The following is an 18,194-nucleotide window of genomic DNA, read 5'->3' on the forward strand; positions in this document are numbered from 1 at the left end:
GCCTGCAAAACAGTAGGGGTAATGGAGAACCCCAAAAAGATAGTCTGCATTTGGCGTCTCAGGTAGTGCGTCGGTGTACGATAGCGGTAGTCGAAAGGATATTCCGCAAACATGTAATAGGCCTAACAGTTAAAGAGTTAATTATCAGATGTGAAAGTTACACATCCGTTACTTGAGCAAAGTCAGATTTATTATCACGTGCAGCTATGTTCATACTGTGACAGCTGGAATGGTCAAATTACTGAGCTGTTAGAAAAAGTCTTTGAGAATTCTTTTTTTTGTCTGGTACCTTAAAAACTCTCGATGTTTCGTTAATTTTGCAAGTGAGCATTTTAACTTGAAATGTGTCCCATAATTACACAATTAAGCTCGGAAAACAGCCGCGGAACTGATGAGATTAATTGCCTTTTTCTCCACACTGGCATTTTCGTTTTGCAGTCAAAGCTGTTCTTACTTACAATGCAATTTTAGCTCGACTTTTCTAAGAAAAAGTAGAGCTATTGCACTCGCCCCGGCATCGGCGTCGGCGTCGCCGTTGGTTAAAGTTTTTGATAAAGTTGAATATCTCTGTTACTATCAAAGCTTTTGACTTAAAACTTAAAATAGTTATTTACAATCAAGTCTACAGCAGGAGAAACAGTCCCCATAACTCTGATTGAATTTTGACAGAGTTATGCCCCTTTTTAACTTAGAACCCACTAATTGGAATGGATTGAAACTTCACAGACTTGTCCACTGTCATGAGCTGATTAGCACTGTGTAGGTTCTATAACCCTGTTTTGCATTTTTACAAAATTATGCCCCTTTTTCGACTGTTGTTTTCATTCAATTGACAAGGCCGTTGAATAGTCGAGCGTTGCTGTCCTCCGACAGCTCTTGTTATACTGTCGGTTCAGTTTCTTCATATTATATCTTATTCTTAATCCAGCATCCATACATTACCGCTACCTATCATTTTAAGTATAAATATACAGTAATATGTATCAATTTTAATTTCTTTTACTAGATGTAACATCGACTTAGGAAAAGTGATATGACCGAGGGAGTAGCCCGAGATCCCCATATTAATCAAAATTACAGGCAACAGTTGTTTTACAATTAAATCCAACAAGTCGCCGGTTACCTGTGGAAAGTTCTGCAAAAAATTTATAAATACGCGACTTAAGAAGCGCAATATTATTCCGCGAAAGAACGAGTGCATATTTCTTGATGCAAATGTCATAATCTTTTTATATGCATATACTACTACAATATTATGTTAATTATTTAAATTTGTTCTTTAACCTTGGTAAAATTAAAAGTGTCCTCGTTAATTAAAGAAATTTTAAACGCGACGACACGCATGAAATGACGTCACAATGACATGTATTCATTTTGTATGTCCCTATAACAACTCGTGCGCTTGGTGGGCAGACTTGATCAAATATTGCTACTTTTAATCCCAAAAGACACATAAAGGATAAGCCTGACGAGAAAGTCATCAGCAGTGAATTTTAAACGCGACGACACGCATGAAATGACGTCACAATGATATCATACAACCGATATGAAATTGAACGTCAAAGGAAAAATATTGACGTTTCAGGTTTCATTCTAACCTAACGGAGTTTTGTAAGTGACTATGTAATTCACTGTCATGTGACTGTGTTAAGAACTTAAGACCAATAAAAATGACAATAGATTCTAAATATAATTTTAACAATAATTCCCAAGAATTTATGTTACAAAACTGAATTCTATACACTACCCTTGCCTCCCAAAAGCATTCGTTTCCCTAGAGTTGTAGAGTTAGTATATGTGACTTAATAATATATAATAATTGGTCTCCAAACTGACTTTCTTCACAATGGCTGCTTTGGAAAAAGGCATTTTAGGAAGAGTGAACTCGTGACAAATGAATGGAGGAAATAGAGTTGAAAACACTACTGATGTTTAAAAGAACACCGCGTTGTGTGTCCGTGAACTCCAGTGCCTTCACATCACCTCTGTATATCATACACGCCACGGCAATGTTGTACTGGGTATTGGCTGCGAGGTATACACCTTCTGCAAATGATATTGGCCCTTTTGGCGGCACAGGCTCCAGTCTTGGTCTCACAAACGATTTGTCTTTCATATTTGTTACAGTTACTACAATATTTTGTTCATATTGTTGTGCGCTATAAAATAAACTTACTTTTCTAAGCCGTAGCGGTTTGTCTGCGACTAAAAGAATCTGACACGCAGCCGTCAAACATTTTTTGATATTGTCTGTGCCAGATACAGGCAATTTTAGTTCAAACACACTTCCAGGACGATGTTGAGCGTCAAATTTCCCGACATGCTCTACAGTATCTTCGTCTGCGTCCGAGTTCCGATGTGACGTCATGTGCATATATAATTCTACTTTTTCTTCTTGCGATAGTAGCCCGGATGGAACAACATTCGTCGTGAAATCCTGAACCGGAATTATAGGCATGCGGATTTTGTATAATGCCTCACCAAGCCACGCTCTCTGGTTCTTTGGGTTAGGGTCGAACCCCTTTTTCTCACAGTGATGGGAGGCCCATCTCACAGCCGCTTTAAAGACATCCAGTTCCTCTTCAACACCAAGATTGCCTGCTTTCAGTATCGCAAGTAAAGACAGGGGTGTGAGCTTTAAAAAGTCATCTGTATCGAAAACATCATTTGCATTCATACAAATAAACTCAAGAGCCTTAGCCTGTAAGATATCCATTTCGTAAAATGTAGCCTGGTTATACATTGAACAAGCATTGTTCACATCCACAGCAGATTGTAAAAAGTGCTCACATTCCAGGACTAAATTCTCCAAATCGTATTTTTTCGCTGCGTAAAGCACGTGCAGAACCGTATTGCCGTCGAATTCGATACAATCGGTGTAAATGTACCTTAAATGAAATTGATAATCATTGAAAACAACACCAAGCAATTGTTGAATAATTCATTAATTGTTTCCTAAATGGCAAACTTTTTCTCGATTTTATTTAGACTAAAATCAAATTACACGATTCTAATAATTTGATTTTTAAGTGCGTTGATAACTTAATGGTTTTTAATGATTTTAGCCCACATACTTAACAAGTAAGAAGTGGTATCGCGATTTTCCTATTTTTCTGCTTATCATTTTTCCTTGCTACATAACTAATTTAGGTGCCCTTTGGACAGTGTCTGTATTTAAACATAACTTGTTTTATCGGTGTTTTTTAGATTTGACATTGTAATTGTATCAAATGGCTTGACGATCAATAGTAAAAAAGCATTCTCCTAGGTCCGAATGGCTTTCAGGTCAATAGTCAAAACTACTTTTCGAGGTTGTTCGGTCCTTTGAACCTCGGAAAATAGTTTTGACTATTGACTAGCAGGCAATTCAATGTGTTAAGATACAGGACATCAGAAATTTGTTGAAACGGTGTTACTTTTAAACTTTTGACTAACTAGCCGAGTAAACATGACTGTCGAAAATAGATCGGTCATTTAGCAAAACTATCGACAAGAAGTCACATGATAATGATAGTTTTTAAGCTACAGAGTGTTCATGTTTTTCTTTTTATCCTAATTTGGCTACATTGAACAATTATCCAACTTGTTCTCAGCTTCGCCACGTGTATCAGCAGACGTACCGTATTTAGTCATGTTATGGAAGCCATAAATGAAATACATTTGAGGATCGTAAAAAAATCGACTCCTGCATTTGAGGTCATTTACTCTTCCACTAGAGCTAAGTCCATGGTTTTTTTTATTTAGATTTCAGAAAGAAATCAATGCCATACCTTAGTAATATTCTAAAAGTCGTTGCCCGTACATCTCTTATGATGATTTCAGATTCTTGCTTTTCCGAATCCGGTCCGAAAAACTTGTTTTCGAACACAGGACTTCGCATGGCAAGCACAAATTTGTGTGCAGGAAGTGAATCCTGCTGTCCCTCGCGACTCGGAAATACGAAATAGACATCTGCAAGCGTCCCGCTCATACAGAGTTGCTCCAGGAGTCCAGACGCTGTATTTGCCTGCCGCCAATTTGTTAGACTTGTGGAGATGTCATATCCACGCGTCGTCATATTTCAGAAATGGAAGTCACACTATCTCGACTGAAATGGAAATAACACATTAATACATGAATGTATTTCTACGTAATGGTATACAATGTTTATTCTGAGAGAGACATGCAAAAATGACTGATTGATAATTGAATATTACGACCAGAAACGTGAAGACCGTCCGCTGAATTTACTTTTAATGGAGGTTTCGACATGTGTTTTATTCTGATGTGGTGCATCGGTTTGACAAGGGATAAGAATGGTCATTCCGTTGAATTAAAAGTATACTTTTAAAAGAATTAATAGCAAGTGTATGCACTCACTTTTAAATAGCAACATGTACTTTATATACAAGTTGTTCTTTGCGACTTGAAATAACAGTTCTTTTAATCAATTTGCCTTAAACAACGTTATATTGGCAAAGCATTTCTATAAAACTTTGAAACTTTAACAATGTTTCAACATTAGTCAATGGTATTGAGTTCTCAAACTTCACCATTTCTTGAGACACTGTCTTCGTAATATTTGAAATACATTTATTCTTATCTATTTTCTAATTATTCAAAGAATGAGCGATGTCTCTTATTTTCTGATCATAAACAAATTTTACGAATTACAGAATGTATCTTACTTGGATTTAAGTGCTTTCAGAAAATTAACTGTTTAACAAAATACAATATTTTAAAGAATACTAGGATTTTAAATTGATCAAAAATGCACTTACAAATGTAAACTATGGTCTTTTAATTACAGATTCCATTTCGCACATTTTATCAATAATTTAAATACCTTAAATATCACTTTCATGTATTATACTACCTAAATATATTTCATTTACTTTATTAACACTTTGTTTTTACAAGATCATTAAGCCGATCGAAACTATTGTCTTTCGACACCCATTTGTGAAAATCGATACTCAACAAAAATGAGCGCTAATGCGGTTCAGCGATTTAAATCAGAGAGTGCGGCAATTTCCGTATTTGTGCGATATCATTGGATATACGTACGTTAAGATTTTTTTTTATCGTAGTCATATGATGTCAAAATTCGAAACTAAATTAGACATAAATATTTCAAAGACATATCTTTGCCGTTCAAAACCGAGAATATTTACGGATCTACTGTATTCACGAGCGCATACAAATTTTGGGACTAAGAATTCCATTTAGTGTGAGCAGTTCTTTTGATGACTTGGATTTTTTAACGACAAATGTCTGAACGGGCCCTCGTCGCAAAATTGTCCCCTAACACTCATCACAAACACTATTTCTTATCTAACATCTCTTTCTGTCACAAAGAAAGCGCGTAATTTTCTCTCTTTTAACGTTATTCTTGGACTGCGGATGTGCATACCGTGTTTAATTTGTCATGTCTGCGAATTTTCTTTAATTAAACATATGCTGTTGCCGTTGCCGAAATAATATGTCAGTCTTTCTAAATAACGTCCTAACGAAGGAAAATAAGCTCGAGATAATTTGGTATTCAATAAAGATGTCGTGCGGGTTAATTCGCATGCCAAGAAGAAATGACCAAATGCTCCTTTCAGAGGAGAGTGTTTTATTGAAATGCTTCCAGAAACTCTAGACAAGTTTCTAGCTTTTTTTTGTATAAATTTTACAGCGTTGAATTGATGTTAGTCAATGGTAAGTTGAATGGAAGTTTCTGTTTTGTAAGGAAATTTGGTACTTCTGCTGTCTATAATTTGAATTCGTTTGAAGTCAGTAATACTTAGCGTTGATTTATAAAAAAATAAAGAAATTTATTGTGCGAGTGACTGTGACAGGGGAAAAGACTTTCATGCTAAATGTTAATCAAGCATTTTTCATTGATTGTAGAACTCGATGAAGCCCACAGAGCTTATCATATACATATTGTATAAACCAGTAGTGCAGCCATGTCAATTATATTCAATATGAGGCTTCTTACATTTTTTTTCTATGGAAAATTGCACTCACTTCCTCCATTTGTAATTGTGTACAAAAAATGTTTTATATGTATATATAAATCATGATGTGGAGGCGATGTCTTCGTGAAAGGGTCATTAATTTTTTGTCGATACAGGAGATGCTCTGATTCCAGACGTTTCCCTGGTTTATAAAACCGCCACTAATTATTGGCGACTCTCCAATTAGAGAGTGTTAGTCACTTTTTGCTTTAGATGACAGTCTCTACAGAAGATAGAAATCTTCAGAGTTTCTATACGTGCTAGGTTTTTAGGATGGTATGGGGGACGTAACTCAAACCTGCAACTCCTGATATCGTAGTTTTGCGTCTTCCCACTGGACCATAAACTTGCCCCTTGTTGTCACTATAAAATCGATGGTAAGCGGGAGTCGCCCATATGGGTTATCAGTGGCGGCTATAAATAAGTTCGCTCGATCGCACGCGTAATACATAATAAAATAAAAGTTTACTGCTGTCACCACATTATTGAAATGAAAAAAGTCCTATCCCACTGTGTTGTACTTGTTACCCATGTTGGAAACTATAGCAGTTTGGAATCAAAATGGCTAGCACTTGTTGTCTTAACAGCCGACTTAATTGACCATTTGTTTCATCAGAATAAATCTAAATGATTTTGTTTGACAAGACTAGGCGTTATACAGACTTTCTTGCTCTAATCTAATATTTCTGCTACTGCTGGCAGCCAGGAATGTATATTTTAATAAAATTTACATAAATAATTGCTTTCCGTTCACATTTATAATGGAACTGACGATTAAACCATGTTCATGGTTCAACTCGGCATCGATTGCCGGAATAAGCATTCTTTATACACATGCCGCGGTCCATTTAACCGGATTTCGCAGAACGGGTTCAATCGGTAAAATTTCATTACGAACAAACAAGCCGTTTCGATGTATGGTAAAATATTGTGCATAATAATTTATAAAAATCAAAACGATGTTAACTATTGTGAAAAAGGTGCAGTGTTAAAATACATTTCCTTAATACTAGTCCCGTCACTTGCCACGAACTACGGGATCCTGGATTGGCCCTATCGTGCTGATAGTCCCACCACCTGACACGAACTTAGGGGTCCTGTATTGACCCATCATGTTGAAATACAAGATACGCTACTTGACCCGCACTATTGGGTGCTATATATAGACCTAATACCGCGACCGACTTTAACAAGTTTGAGGCAGGACTCAATTCTTACATGTTCTTAAAGAATATTGCTGTTTTTATGTAAAAGAACCGAGTTTTAAAGAAGTATGCGACAGAATTCGCTCGTACTTAACTAAAGTTTGAACTTTAACGCTTGTAATAAATGCCGCCCGGCATCTAGGACGCAAGCATTAAAACCCTTTTAATGAACCGAATGAGAGTCCGATATCACACTTGCCTAAAATGTTTGGAGATTATTTTCATAAATGTTCTTTGAGTAAACAAGACTTTTCTGTTGCACGATATTTCTTTTAATGTAGATATAAAACGTTTAAGACACACATCTGGTGTACATTAAGTTAACTTTTCAAAGGTTGGTTTTGTAAAACTCTACCCGACCATCCCAATAAATCCTGCTTGTTTCCTTCGCATTTTTGTTTTAATTTACACGTGAAAAACATGCTTTCAAACAGGTTCCATCTATTGCGCATGTTAGAGCCATTTGCAGCAGTAACAGAAAGGAAGTCAGAAATCAATGTAAACCATCTGAATAAAGCTTTCAAGCTGGTAATAACGGTGTATAAACAATAACGGCGACAAATAATTATTTGTATACCGCGGTTGGAACATTCATATCAACTTAATAGCGTATTGATTGTAAATCAAAACACTTAAACAATTAACACGTTATTGATATTGAACGGTTTTCGACCTATCTTTAATTTCCGTCTACTCCGCTCACGGTGTACTGGGACGCTTAATTTCCAATCTTTTCTGAAAAGCAGCATTCACAAAATTGCTGTCGAAGAGGCGGGGATGTAAAGCGGTATTGAAAAAAAAATAATGTTGTATAATTTGATCGCAATTATTGACTAAATTGTCGATGTCAAATCAAACAAATTCCTTTTGAAGTACATATTTCATTACTAGATGAGTAACACGTAAAATTTACTGGAATTTTCTCTTTAGTGTTTTTTACCGGATATTTCTATAGCGAGAGACTTTTAATATGTTTGCTTCTAATCCTTAGTGGTTTTTATGTTTCGAAAGTTGTACGTCATGGGTTGAAGAGACAGTGCACTCAAATTTCGTTTAGTTTTGGATAATTATGAATATGTGATACGCTGACATATAATTTTCATAACGAAATGTGGCAGGAAACGATGGTGAGTCGTAACATTTTCTTAAACTTAATCACTTTCACAGAATTTACTGTTAGAACATTAATAATCCTTTTACTATTTTATTTTATTTTATTAAATTCCATTAGACTTTTAAGCCGAAGACACATTTCGAGAATAATAGAAAATGCATAATTATAAATGTATAACTTATTAACTGCGTATACCAGATATTTGCTCTTAGGGAAGCTCTCATTGTTTTATTAATTAAAGGCAAGAGTTTTGAAAAACAAACTGTTGGTCTGTAGTAAATTCTGTCTCAACGGGAAAAGTTTTCCCACTACATTCAGCCTACTAATTTATTTTGTATGCTTTTGATACGTAAAGTTCTGATTGAACGTGTCATTTTTTTTTTGTATTATAAAGCAAATTTGGGTCTTAGCACTTTTTTAAACATTCAATTTCTTTGTTACTTTGAAATGTTTAAATGACTATATCTTTTTATTCTGCATATTTTTCAGACTCCATACAAGAGTAAATTATAAACAAATATTGCCCTGAAAGTTGTGTTAAAATTGAACTATAAATTTGGGCGCGCTCTTTTAATCGTGTAGGTATTTTATTTTCCCCATTAACTCTTTTAATTATCTTTCTCTTTCAGATCAAAGAAGCTTTTCTTGCGGTTGTGATTTACGAATTAAGTGAGTAATCTTCGAGTATTTTAATTAACATGTGTTAAAAGCGCAATTTCTGCAAAGCATTGTCAGTTGTTTCCTTGTTTCCTTCCTAGCTGAACCTGCCGTTTATTTTAAGGTAGTGAACCCGTTACAACAATCGGCAATTTCCGTAAGAGTTCATATTCTCGTCTGGTATTTCGACATTATTCGCCCGTAAGAGAAATTCTTTTGAGAAATGCTTTCCGTAATATAGAGATAGAACCTAAGTTTTTCCAATCATAGGTATGAAGTTAAAAAGCTTTGAAATGAAGACAAATGTACATGTATTTCTCAAAAATAGATATATTAACAATATTTTAACCAGAAGCGTAGAGTTATGAGCATTTAATATTTTCATGTAAAAGAAAATTTTGTGATCAAGGAAATGTATCTCTTCTTGGACCTGGAGAGCAGTAACATCAAAGGGACATAATATAGCGAATATTTTCTACTTGAGTGCATTTGATTTAACATTCAACTGTGATCTGGATTTCTAAAAAAATGATCCATGATATTGTGTGCTAAAAATATAAAACAACTGGAACAGTCCTTTAATAGCAAAAAAGATGCTGTAGCAGAATGAAAATTGTTAGGCTCTAACTGAGACTCGAACCCAGGACCTCTCACATGTAAGCAGACACTCTACCACTTCCCTATAACAGCAGTAGCTATAGCTAGGCAGTTTAAGTGCACCGACGTGAACTGGAACAGTTTTGTGACAATAACACGTAACTTGATCGGCGTACTCCGGATTATCGGCGTATTCGCTTTGTTACCTTACGGCAATTTTCGTGTAAAGAAAAATATAATAAATGCTGCAAACGTTTTAATCGGCAAAAACTGCCCAAATCTCTCTGACGTGTTTTTTAGAGTATCAACTTACTAACTGATAGTACCAGTGAAATATAACTTACACTGAATCTTATATATTTGCCTTTTTAGCAGCTGGCAAATGGCAAAGACAGTGGGCTTTGTCCAAATATAAGCAATTACTTTACCAGTTTCGACAGTACATGTATACTCAGTTCCAAAAGAAAGTGTGCACTTTTTAAGTTTAAATATTTCAAAAAATTCCCCGACATTTTTGTTTCATTTTTTTCATACACTAACTCTCAGGTATAACGCAAAGTCTAAAATGCACACCAATTTGTTTACGAACTGATCTACATTTTGGTACCAAACATTATAAGTTTTCATGAAAATAACCGAGAAAAAATAACAGAAAACTAAGTGCACACTTTCGTTTGGAACTGAGTGTATATCAATAGGAATAGGAATATGTAACAGGAAATTACAGTTACAAACTAAATACCTTTCTGCAACACATGGGGTCATTAGCATTCACTGTCAATCAGTATTATGACTAAGATCGATGATCATTTATTCATTCAAATAATTTATAGACAGAGTCCGTTGTTTACATTTCTAATCGTAACCGGTGCTCTTGTAAAAACCACTTTTTTTTGTGAAAAATCAAAGAATGCGAAGAGCTATGGTACGGTCTCTACGTAACATTCGCTGAGCACCGAAAACGCATACGGAGAAATCGTAATCGAACAGAAACTATACAATATGATTATGGATCCACTTCCTTTAACCATCACACTGCTAATTCTTTTAAAATGAACTGGTCTATCATTCAATTTGGGCAGTACCATTTATTATTTGAAGGGGTGTTCACTGAAAAATTACTGGCTGAATAGCGAAAAGTACAGACCAAGATCAGCTTCACGCCAGCTGGTTACAACAGTTTGATACAATGTTCAATTCGGTGTTCCGGTACGGCCATCGTACTTTCGCGCCATGTGTTGTGCTATCGCATCGTATTGCCGTTGCTATCGCATCGTATTGCCGTGACACAGTATTTCAAAGTCTTTAAAATGGAAACGCGAATTGTACCAATGCAAAAATGTTCTTGTTTTCAGGCGAAATTCTTATTATGTTTTAAAAGAAGAAACTCGGTTTTATGTTTTTATGTCAGCACATTAAATACTGATGTAGCTTTGTTTATGTATTAATTGAACACATTTCAAAGTGTTTTGCAGTTCGACGCATGCTAATGTCAAAGTTCTTTCGGCGTTGTAAGAAAATAATGTCTTAAATAAATTAATTCAAAACAGGAAAATTGTTTTGATGCAAGGTCATTAAAACGACATCCCACGCTTATGTATCTTTGTAAGAGAGTTATTTCATTTTCAGATTTAAAGATTTATGTAACTTTGGAAGAAAGTTATTAACTTTGTAGGTGAAAGGGTTTTTGTTTGATAATTATAACAGGTTCTTTCCAAACATGTCGACAGACTAAATCTTAAGGGGCAGATTTCTTATACTACACTGGAACATTTTTGTTTGATTGGATCATTATTAAAAAAAAGTTACGATAGTTTATAATGTCAGAAAATGGCAGCAGTTTGTTGAAGTTGATGACATCGTTACCATAAGTTATATTGCTTACACCGTCTATCAAGAAAGTTCCGTACCCTACAGCTGAAGTTGTTTTATCATTGTATGTATATACAAAAACGATGAATACATCTCTTTTTGTTTTACTTTGCCATTGAAACAAAATACCTTCTCATGTTTTAAATTTATTTTTTATAATTTTATATTGGTTTGACCAACTTAGCAAATTCTGTCACAACATTTCTTTTTTTGGATGATATATCAAGGTGAATTTTAAAGATATTATACTGCATCTTCTTTTAACCCTTATCATGCTGGACATGACTGATTCTGTCTTTGCGAATAGTGTAGATCATGATCAGCTTGCAGATTCATGCAGTCTGAACAAGATCTGCACTGTTCGCCAGCCAGTCAGTATCTTTTTGGTAAGCACCTCTTTTTACAGTTAATGGTACTGTCCAAATTGAAAGATCAACAAGTTCATTATAGAAATTGAGCAGGGTAAACATCTGAGTTACAAAAAGCGGCTTTGTGGAAAGGAACATTTACTTGTCTGTTTCAAATATGCCGATATTTACTTCAACAATATCTAAGAGTTGGAAAAGTTCACATTGATAAAGATGTGTGTATGTTACAAAACTCTTTACAAATTATTGTCACCGTGAAACAAACAATTTCCAGAACTTATAACTTTGCGAAAAATCTCCGAGCTCATATATACTTACCCATAATCCCGAAAGCAATTTAATTCAGCCAAATAAAGTTTGTTTTTCTCCAACTAGGTATTTTTTTCCTTTCAATTCCTAGTTAATTGTCTGGTTTCTTTTTTAAATTAGTACTTTAAGGTGAACTTAACGCGCCCAACTTCTGTGTTCTCATAAGCAATTGGACATTATATGAAGAGATAAATAGCGGGATAGCATGACAGTTCTGTTAGGGACAGGATGTCGTCAAACGGCGTCTTCAGACATTTAAACTAGCATCTTTTTATCGACATGATATCATGACGTTAAAGATCTAAGTGAGATGCCTTACTGCAAAGAGCAACATTTTAATCGCCAGGCAAATGTGAAGAAAAATTTGTGTAAATCTATGTAGCTTATTGTATACACTTACTGACCGGCAAGTCATTCAATAAGAGTTTTTACATGACGTCAGAGATAAATTAATCATATGTAAATCTTCTTATGTCCTGAAAAATTGCTGATCCTGTTCAATTGTTTTTAAATGGTATTTGATATGATTAAACGTCTTGGCTGACTACATCACGGCGGCTTTTCAAAGTGCTCGAAATCCGTAACTGCGAACGCCACGTGCACGGTTTTGTAAGAGTGAAAAGTCCCATAAGCGAGAACAAAAACTATATGCGTTTATTCCGATTTGACACGACTGCACTGAAATAACGCGACAGACTGCTAAGACAATGAGGGAAAATTTTGCTGATACGGTTTATTAGAACCACACTGCAGTTAAGGTTTTGGACGGAAACCGTCTATGGCATGCCAATTGTCCAATAATTATGTGAACCCAGGTTCACGGTCGAAAAACTTGGATTATTGATCGATAAACTAGGTTTTTTTCGAACGTAAAACCAGGTTTTTCAAATACTAACCTATATATACGAGGGAAAACATAACGGGCGTAAACCATAGTTAACGCTCGTGAACCCAGGTTTACGTCCGATAAACTAGGTTTCTCGATTGAACTATGAATTTCGGTCGTTATCCTAAGTTCACGAGCGTGAACCTATGTTAACGACCGTAAATTTGGGTTTACGACCGTAAACATAGTTTCACGCTCGTGAACATAGGATAGCGACCGAAAATCATAGTTTTGTTCGAGAAACCTAGTTTAGCGAACGTAAACCTAAGTTCACGTTCGTAAACTTTGGTTCACGCTCGTAAACCCAAGTTCACGACTGTAAACATAGGATCACGCACGTAAACATAGGTTCACGTCCGTAAACAATGGTTCACGGCAAGCCGATTATCCAATATTTACGTTCTTGGCCGAATAACTAGGATTATCGAATACTAACCTACATTTTCGAGCGAAAAAATAGGATAACGGGTGTAAACCATAGTTTACGCTCTCGAACCCATGTTTACGTTCGATAAACTAGGTTTCTCGATGGAACTATAAATTGTGTTGGTTATCCTAAATTTACGAACGTGAACCAACGTTTACGAGCGAGAACTATGGTTTACGACGTTATCCTATGTTTTCGCTCGAAAAAATATGTTAACATGCTTTTACGTTTGAAAAACATAGCTTATCTATCGTTGATCCTAATTTTTCGACCGTGAACCTGGGATGGCGTAATTATTGGACAATTGCCATACATGTCACTTGCGTAAACTATGGTTCACGGTCATAAACCTAGGCTCACGGTCGTAAACCCATGTTCACGCCCGAAATTCATAGTTGTTTTTATAATCCTAATATATCGACCGTAAACAATGGTTTACGTTTGATAAACTAGGTTTCTCTATTGAACTGCGAATTTCGGTTATTATCCTATGTTTACGGTCGTTATCCTATGTTTACGCTCGTGAAAGCCCGGTTCACACTCGTAAACCATAGTTTACGAACCTTAACCTATGTTTACGACCGTGAACTTGGGTTTACAAGCATGAACCTACGTTTATGAGCGTGAACTATATGGTTTACGGCGTTATCCTATGTTTTCGCTCGAAGATATAGATTAGTATTCGAAAAAGCTGGTTTTAAGTTCGAAAAACCTGGTTTATCGGTCGTTAATCTTAAGTTTTCGACTGTGAACCTGGGTTCACGTAATTACTGGACAATTTGCGTGTCATAGCCGTCAAAATGAGAAGCGCAAAGTAAGTGCCATTGTAAGCAGATGATCGTAATAAGTGGAAAGTGACGTCATATTGAGATAATTCTGTAAAAAAGGTTGAATATCTACAATATTGAAAGGTAAATAAATATATATATCTATGTACCGAATAAAACACAAAAGTGTGCACAATGACCCTTACTAAATACACATTATATGTAAAAATGTTTGCAGACAACACAGATATACAAAATGATATTAGATATATACTGACGCAAAAAGAAACTGCAACCTCTTGTGAAAAAATAGATAGATTTAGTTAACAAAATTATCTGCCTATACAATATGTCCCCTTATAATAAAAATTTATAGCGCCCTTGTTATGATAAACACGTCCACAAGGGCGCTTTACATAGCGCAAAGCGCAAAATTCATCATCTACACAGAGCAATCTGACCAGATGGACAGAGTGAGACGAAGCCCCCAGAACACACAGAGAGAAATCCTTTTAGAAACAGGCCTGTCCGGCTAACTAAGCTAACTCTTGCGAATAGACAGTCTGACAGGTGTATAGCACCGATACACGCGAAACCGTCTTTTCCTGGGAAGAACTAGTACTAGCCTCTTAGTTAGGTGGGAGACACTCAAGAGCATCTCAGAAATTTCCAGTCCCGAGATTCGAACCCCGGACCTCTGGACTGACAGACAGGCGTGTTACCACTAGACCACCGGGCCACCTGTGGTATAAGACAATGGTTTATTCTACGTTACATGACCCAGGTGTCAGCACTGAAATTAGCAATTTAAGATTGTCAGTTGTCTGTGATATTTTTGAGCGGATGTTATGAACATAAGAACAACATTGCATTTCCCCGTACTTAGATTTCGTCATGAAATCAGTATAAAATGGCCTTTAACGAAGGCGATATTTTCATGGAGAGAGGTATGTTCTGAGGATATTCAGTTATTATTTTTGTCTACTTGTGCTGTTTACAAACGTTTTTGATAAGAGAATGGGGAGTTACATGTAAACAATATTTCCGGTATATTATCGTGATATAGCTCTTTACCCTCTACAAACTGATCAGGTTTGAGCGCCAAAATTAAAACCTGACTGTCCATATGCGATTTTTCATATCTTTTATTACGTAATTACAGGAAATAATGAGTTCTGTTTTCGAATTTATAGCATAAATACGCCCAGAAGTAAAGGCTGCCAATATACAATCTGAATTTATTGTCAAAACATTATCGTTTATAATCATACCATGCCGCAACATGGCATTTTAGTTATAACCCTTGCTCGAAGAGATTTGTTTTATGCGGCCAAAATTTCACAGTAAAACATAATTCCAAGGTTGGAATAGCTCCTGTAGATTAATGATATTGTGATGGAATACAGAACGATAGCTTCCAATACTTTCGATTTCTTAACTGACTTTAGAGAGACAAACAAACAAACAAAATAACATGGAAACACAGCACGAAATTTGGCAATTAAGTATTCTCCGTGAGCAGTTTCGGCATTCTCCGATTTTTTACGGAAAGGCGCGTGTGCATTGAGCTATATTTACGTCCGAGGAATGCCGAAGTTTCTAACGAGAATACGGAATCACACGGAAACTGCCGTTACGGGTACACTACATTAATTAACAGGTCTCGAGTTAGATACCAGAGCGAGCCTATGTTGACAAGATTTTCACCTCCGAATCATCAGAAATTGTTCTAAAATAGACTCTGCCAGAACTAGAATAACTTGACTTTTCTGTAAAGAGCGAAACATTCAATAATTTGCACATTTTCAATCTTCCTGGTTGTGTTTCGTCTGGGGGAGTTTATTTTTTTTTGATAGTTCATAGCCTATTTGTTATTGCAAAATGCATCTTTTGACATACAATTTTACAGAAAACTGTTCAGTATAACTGAATTAACATTCGTGTTTCTGTAATAAAGGAAGCCGCTTAATTTTATTATGTATACTAAAGATTAGAAAAGCTTCACGAAAGACTAAAATACTTAAATGAAACATCTAAAACTCAGAGTACACCCTTAATGGGCATGAAGGTGTAATAAAAAGTGTCATAAGACAAACACATGAATATTTAGTCTGCTGGTGGCAAGATATTTTTGCCTTTGCGACCAGTGCAGACCAAGATCAGCCTGCACATGTCCGTTCATGCTGATCATTGTCTGCACTGTTCGCTATTCAGTCAGTAATTTTTCAGTGAGAACCCCTTTGAATAATAAGTGGAGCTGCTCAAATTAAATGATGGACCAGTCCATTTTAGAAATATACCAGGGTAAAGGATAAAGTGGATACTGGTTTGTTTTAGTGTAACATCGAAACGTCTTGGACCGAGTGAACATTTTCACGAGTTTTTCACGATGTTAAATAGTTCTATGAGGTTTTTATAGACTTCTTTTACATTTTAATACGGTGGAGTATATGTCTTTATGTTCATGTATGTATTTATATACCTCTATATCTAACTGGATACATTTTTGACAGAATTTCCGATCTTTACTATTCAAGTGTAATTCTGTACCATTGAAACACCTAAACATATTTTCACTACTAGACTAAGTATCAGTTTTATGTCGCTGGTGTATTTCAGTATTTCGCTGAAACGCTAAACTAAACTTTTTGCGATCAAAAAATCTCAACAGGAACAAAAGGACATACTCTGTTATTTGTCTTTTTAAGAACAGGAGGTGTGTCGTATAAAAGGTTTGAGAACACTAGATTGACAGCTCTTCTGGATTTTAACCCTTACCTTGCTAAATTTCTATAATGAACTTGTCCATCTTTTAATTTGAACAGTACCATTGACTGTTAAAAGGGGTGCTTACCAAAAAGATACTGACTGAATGGCGAACAGTGCTTTAATTTGGACAGTACCATTGACTGTTAAAAGGGGTGCTTACCAGAAAGATACCGACTGAATGGTGAACAGTACACTGGTCGCAGAGGCAGAATCAGTCGTGTCCAGCATGATAAAACGAGCCGTGCCCACCTGGGAATATCATATATTTTGTTGAAAAACGACATCCCAGATCGAGCTTCTGTCATTATAACTCTGTTTGGGACTGAATCAAAAAGTTTATCCTTCTAAATAAAATGCATCTATGAATATCATGTGTTAATTAAGATAAATCAAATTTGAAATAAACGAGTCTAAGAGCAGTCTTCAACCGTACGTTTATGAAACAGTTTAAACATAACGTAAAAGAAAGAACATTTAGAGTTAAGGCCTTTTTGTTTTGTAACAATGATTCTTTTTCAGTGTTTTAATAAAATCTAAATGAGCCGTTCCATGAGAAAACCAACATAGTGGGTATGCGACCAACATTGATCCAGACCAGCCTGCGCATCCGCGCAGTCTGGTCAGGATCCATGCTGTTCGCTTTCACAGCCTATAGCAATTAGAAAAACTGTTAGCAAACAGCATGGATCCTGACCAGACTGCGCGGATGCGCAGGCTGGTCTGGATCCATGCTGGTCGCCAACCCACTATGTTGGTTTTCTCATGGCACGGCTCAAATTGTTTGCAGATTACAGCCGAATTTACGTATCCAGACTAATCCACATTATTGTCTATTGTTTTCTTGACATATTTTACAGTGAGTACCGTTCTGACGTGCACTTATGTGGTAGAGTCACGTCGAGTGATGGAACGGGCTATAGACCTGAAGACTGAAGAATTGCCGTCCGGCCCGTGCGAGATACCAGGTCTTATGAAAGATCGATGGATACTGGTTGACAGACCACGGGAAAGGATGAGGATCAGAGGGAACGTTATGGTTGTGAAATATGGCAACACAAGACTAAAGTACAAGTGTTTGGAAAGCAAAGGGCATACATTCCTTTTAGGGTAAATAAACAGTTACTTTTACTCTCTTTTTTGCTTAATACTTATTTCATCTTGCAAAAACAAAATCTTATGTCTGTGAAAACATAAATACGCCGATCAACATTAGTGCCTCTGGAACTACAAAATCTATAT

At 35.9% G+C, this 18,194-nt stretch overlaps 2 protein-coding genes across 2 annotated transcripts in view; one reads left to right on the plus strand and one right to left on the minus strand.

Annotated features, from left to right (window-relative positions):
- Positions 1-1,001: 1,001 nt before the first annotated feature.
- Positions 1,002-4,897, minus strand: LOC123547862 (BTB/POZ domain-containing protein 6-B-like). Its single transcript, XM_045335107.2, has 3 exons — positions 4,761-4,897; positions 3,771-4,087; positions 1,002-2,888 (listed from the first exon to the last, which is right to left on the minus strand). The coding sequence occupies exons 2-3, from the start codon at positions 4,055-4,057 to the stop codon at positions 1,871-1,873; spliced, it is 1,305 nt and encodes a 434-aa protein (XP_045191042.2). The 5' UTR covers positions 4,058-4,087; positions 4,761-4,897; the 3' UTR covers positions 1,002-1,870.
- Positions 4,898-7,891: 2,994 nt separating this feature from the next.
- LOC123546089 (uncharacterized) overlaps positions 7,892-18,194 on the plus strand; it is a 48,803-nt gene continuing 38,500 nt past the window's right edge. Inside the window, exons 1-3 of the mRNA XM_053551156.1 lie at positions 7,892-8,316; positions 8,933-8,972; positions 17,813-18,062. Of these exons, the coding sequence (XP_053407131.1) occupies positions 8,299-8,316; positions 8,933-8,972; positions 17,813-18,062 (308 nt within the window). The 5' untranslated portion in view covers positions 7,892-8,298. The remainder of the gene's footprint in view (positions 8,317-8,932; positions 8,973-17,812; positions 18,063-18,194) is intronic.

The sequence above is a fragment of the Mercenaria mercenaria genome, chromosome 9 (assembly GCF_021730395.1).
Source record: "Mercenaria mercenaria strain notata chromosome 9, MADL_Memer_1, whole genome shotgun sequence".
Taxonomy (NCBI): domain Eukaryota; kingdom Metazoa; phylum Mollusca; class Bivalvia; order Venerida; family Veneridae; genus Mercenaria; species Mercenaria mercenaria.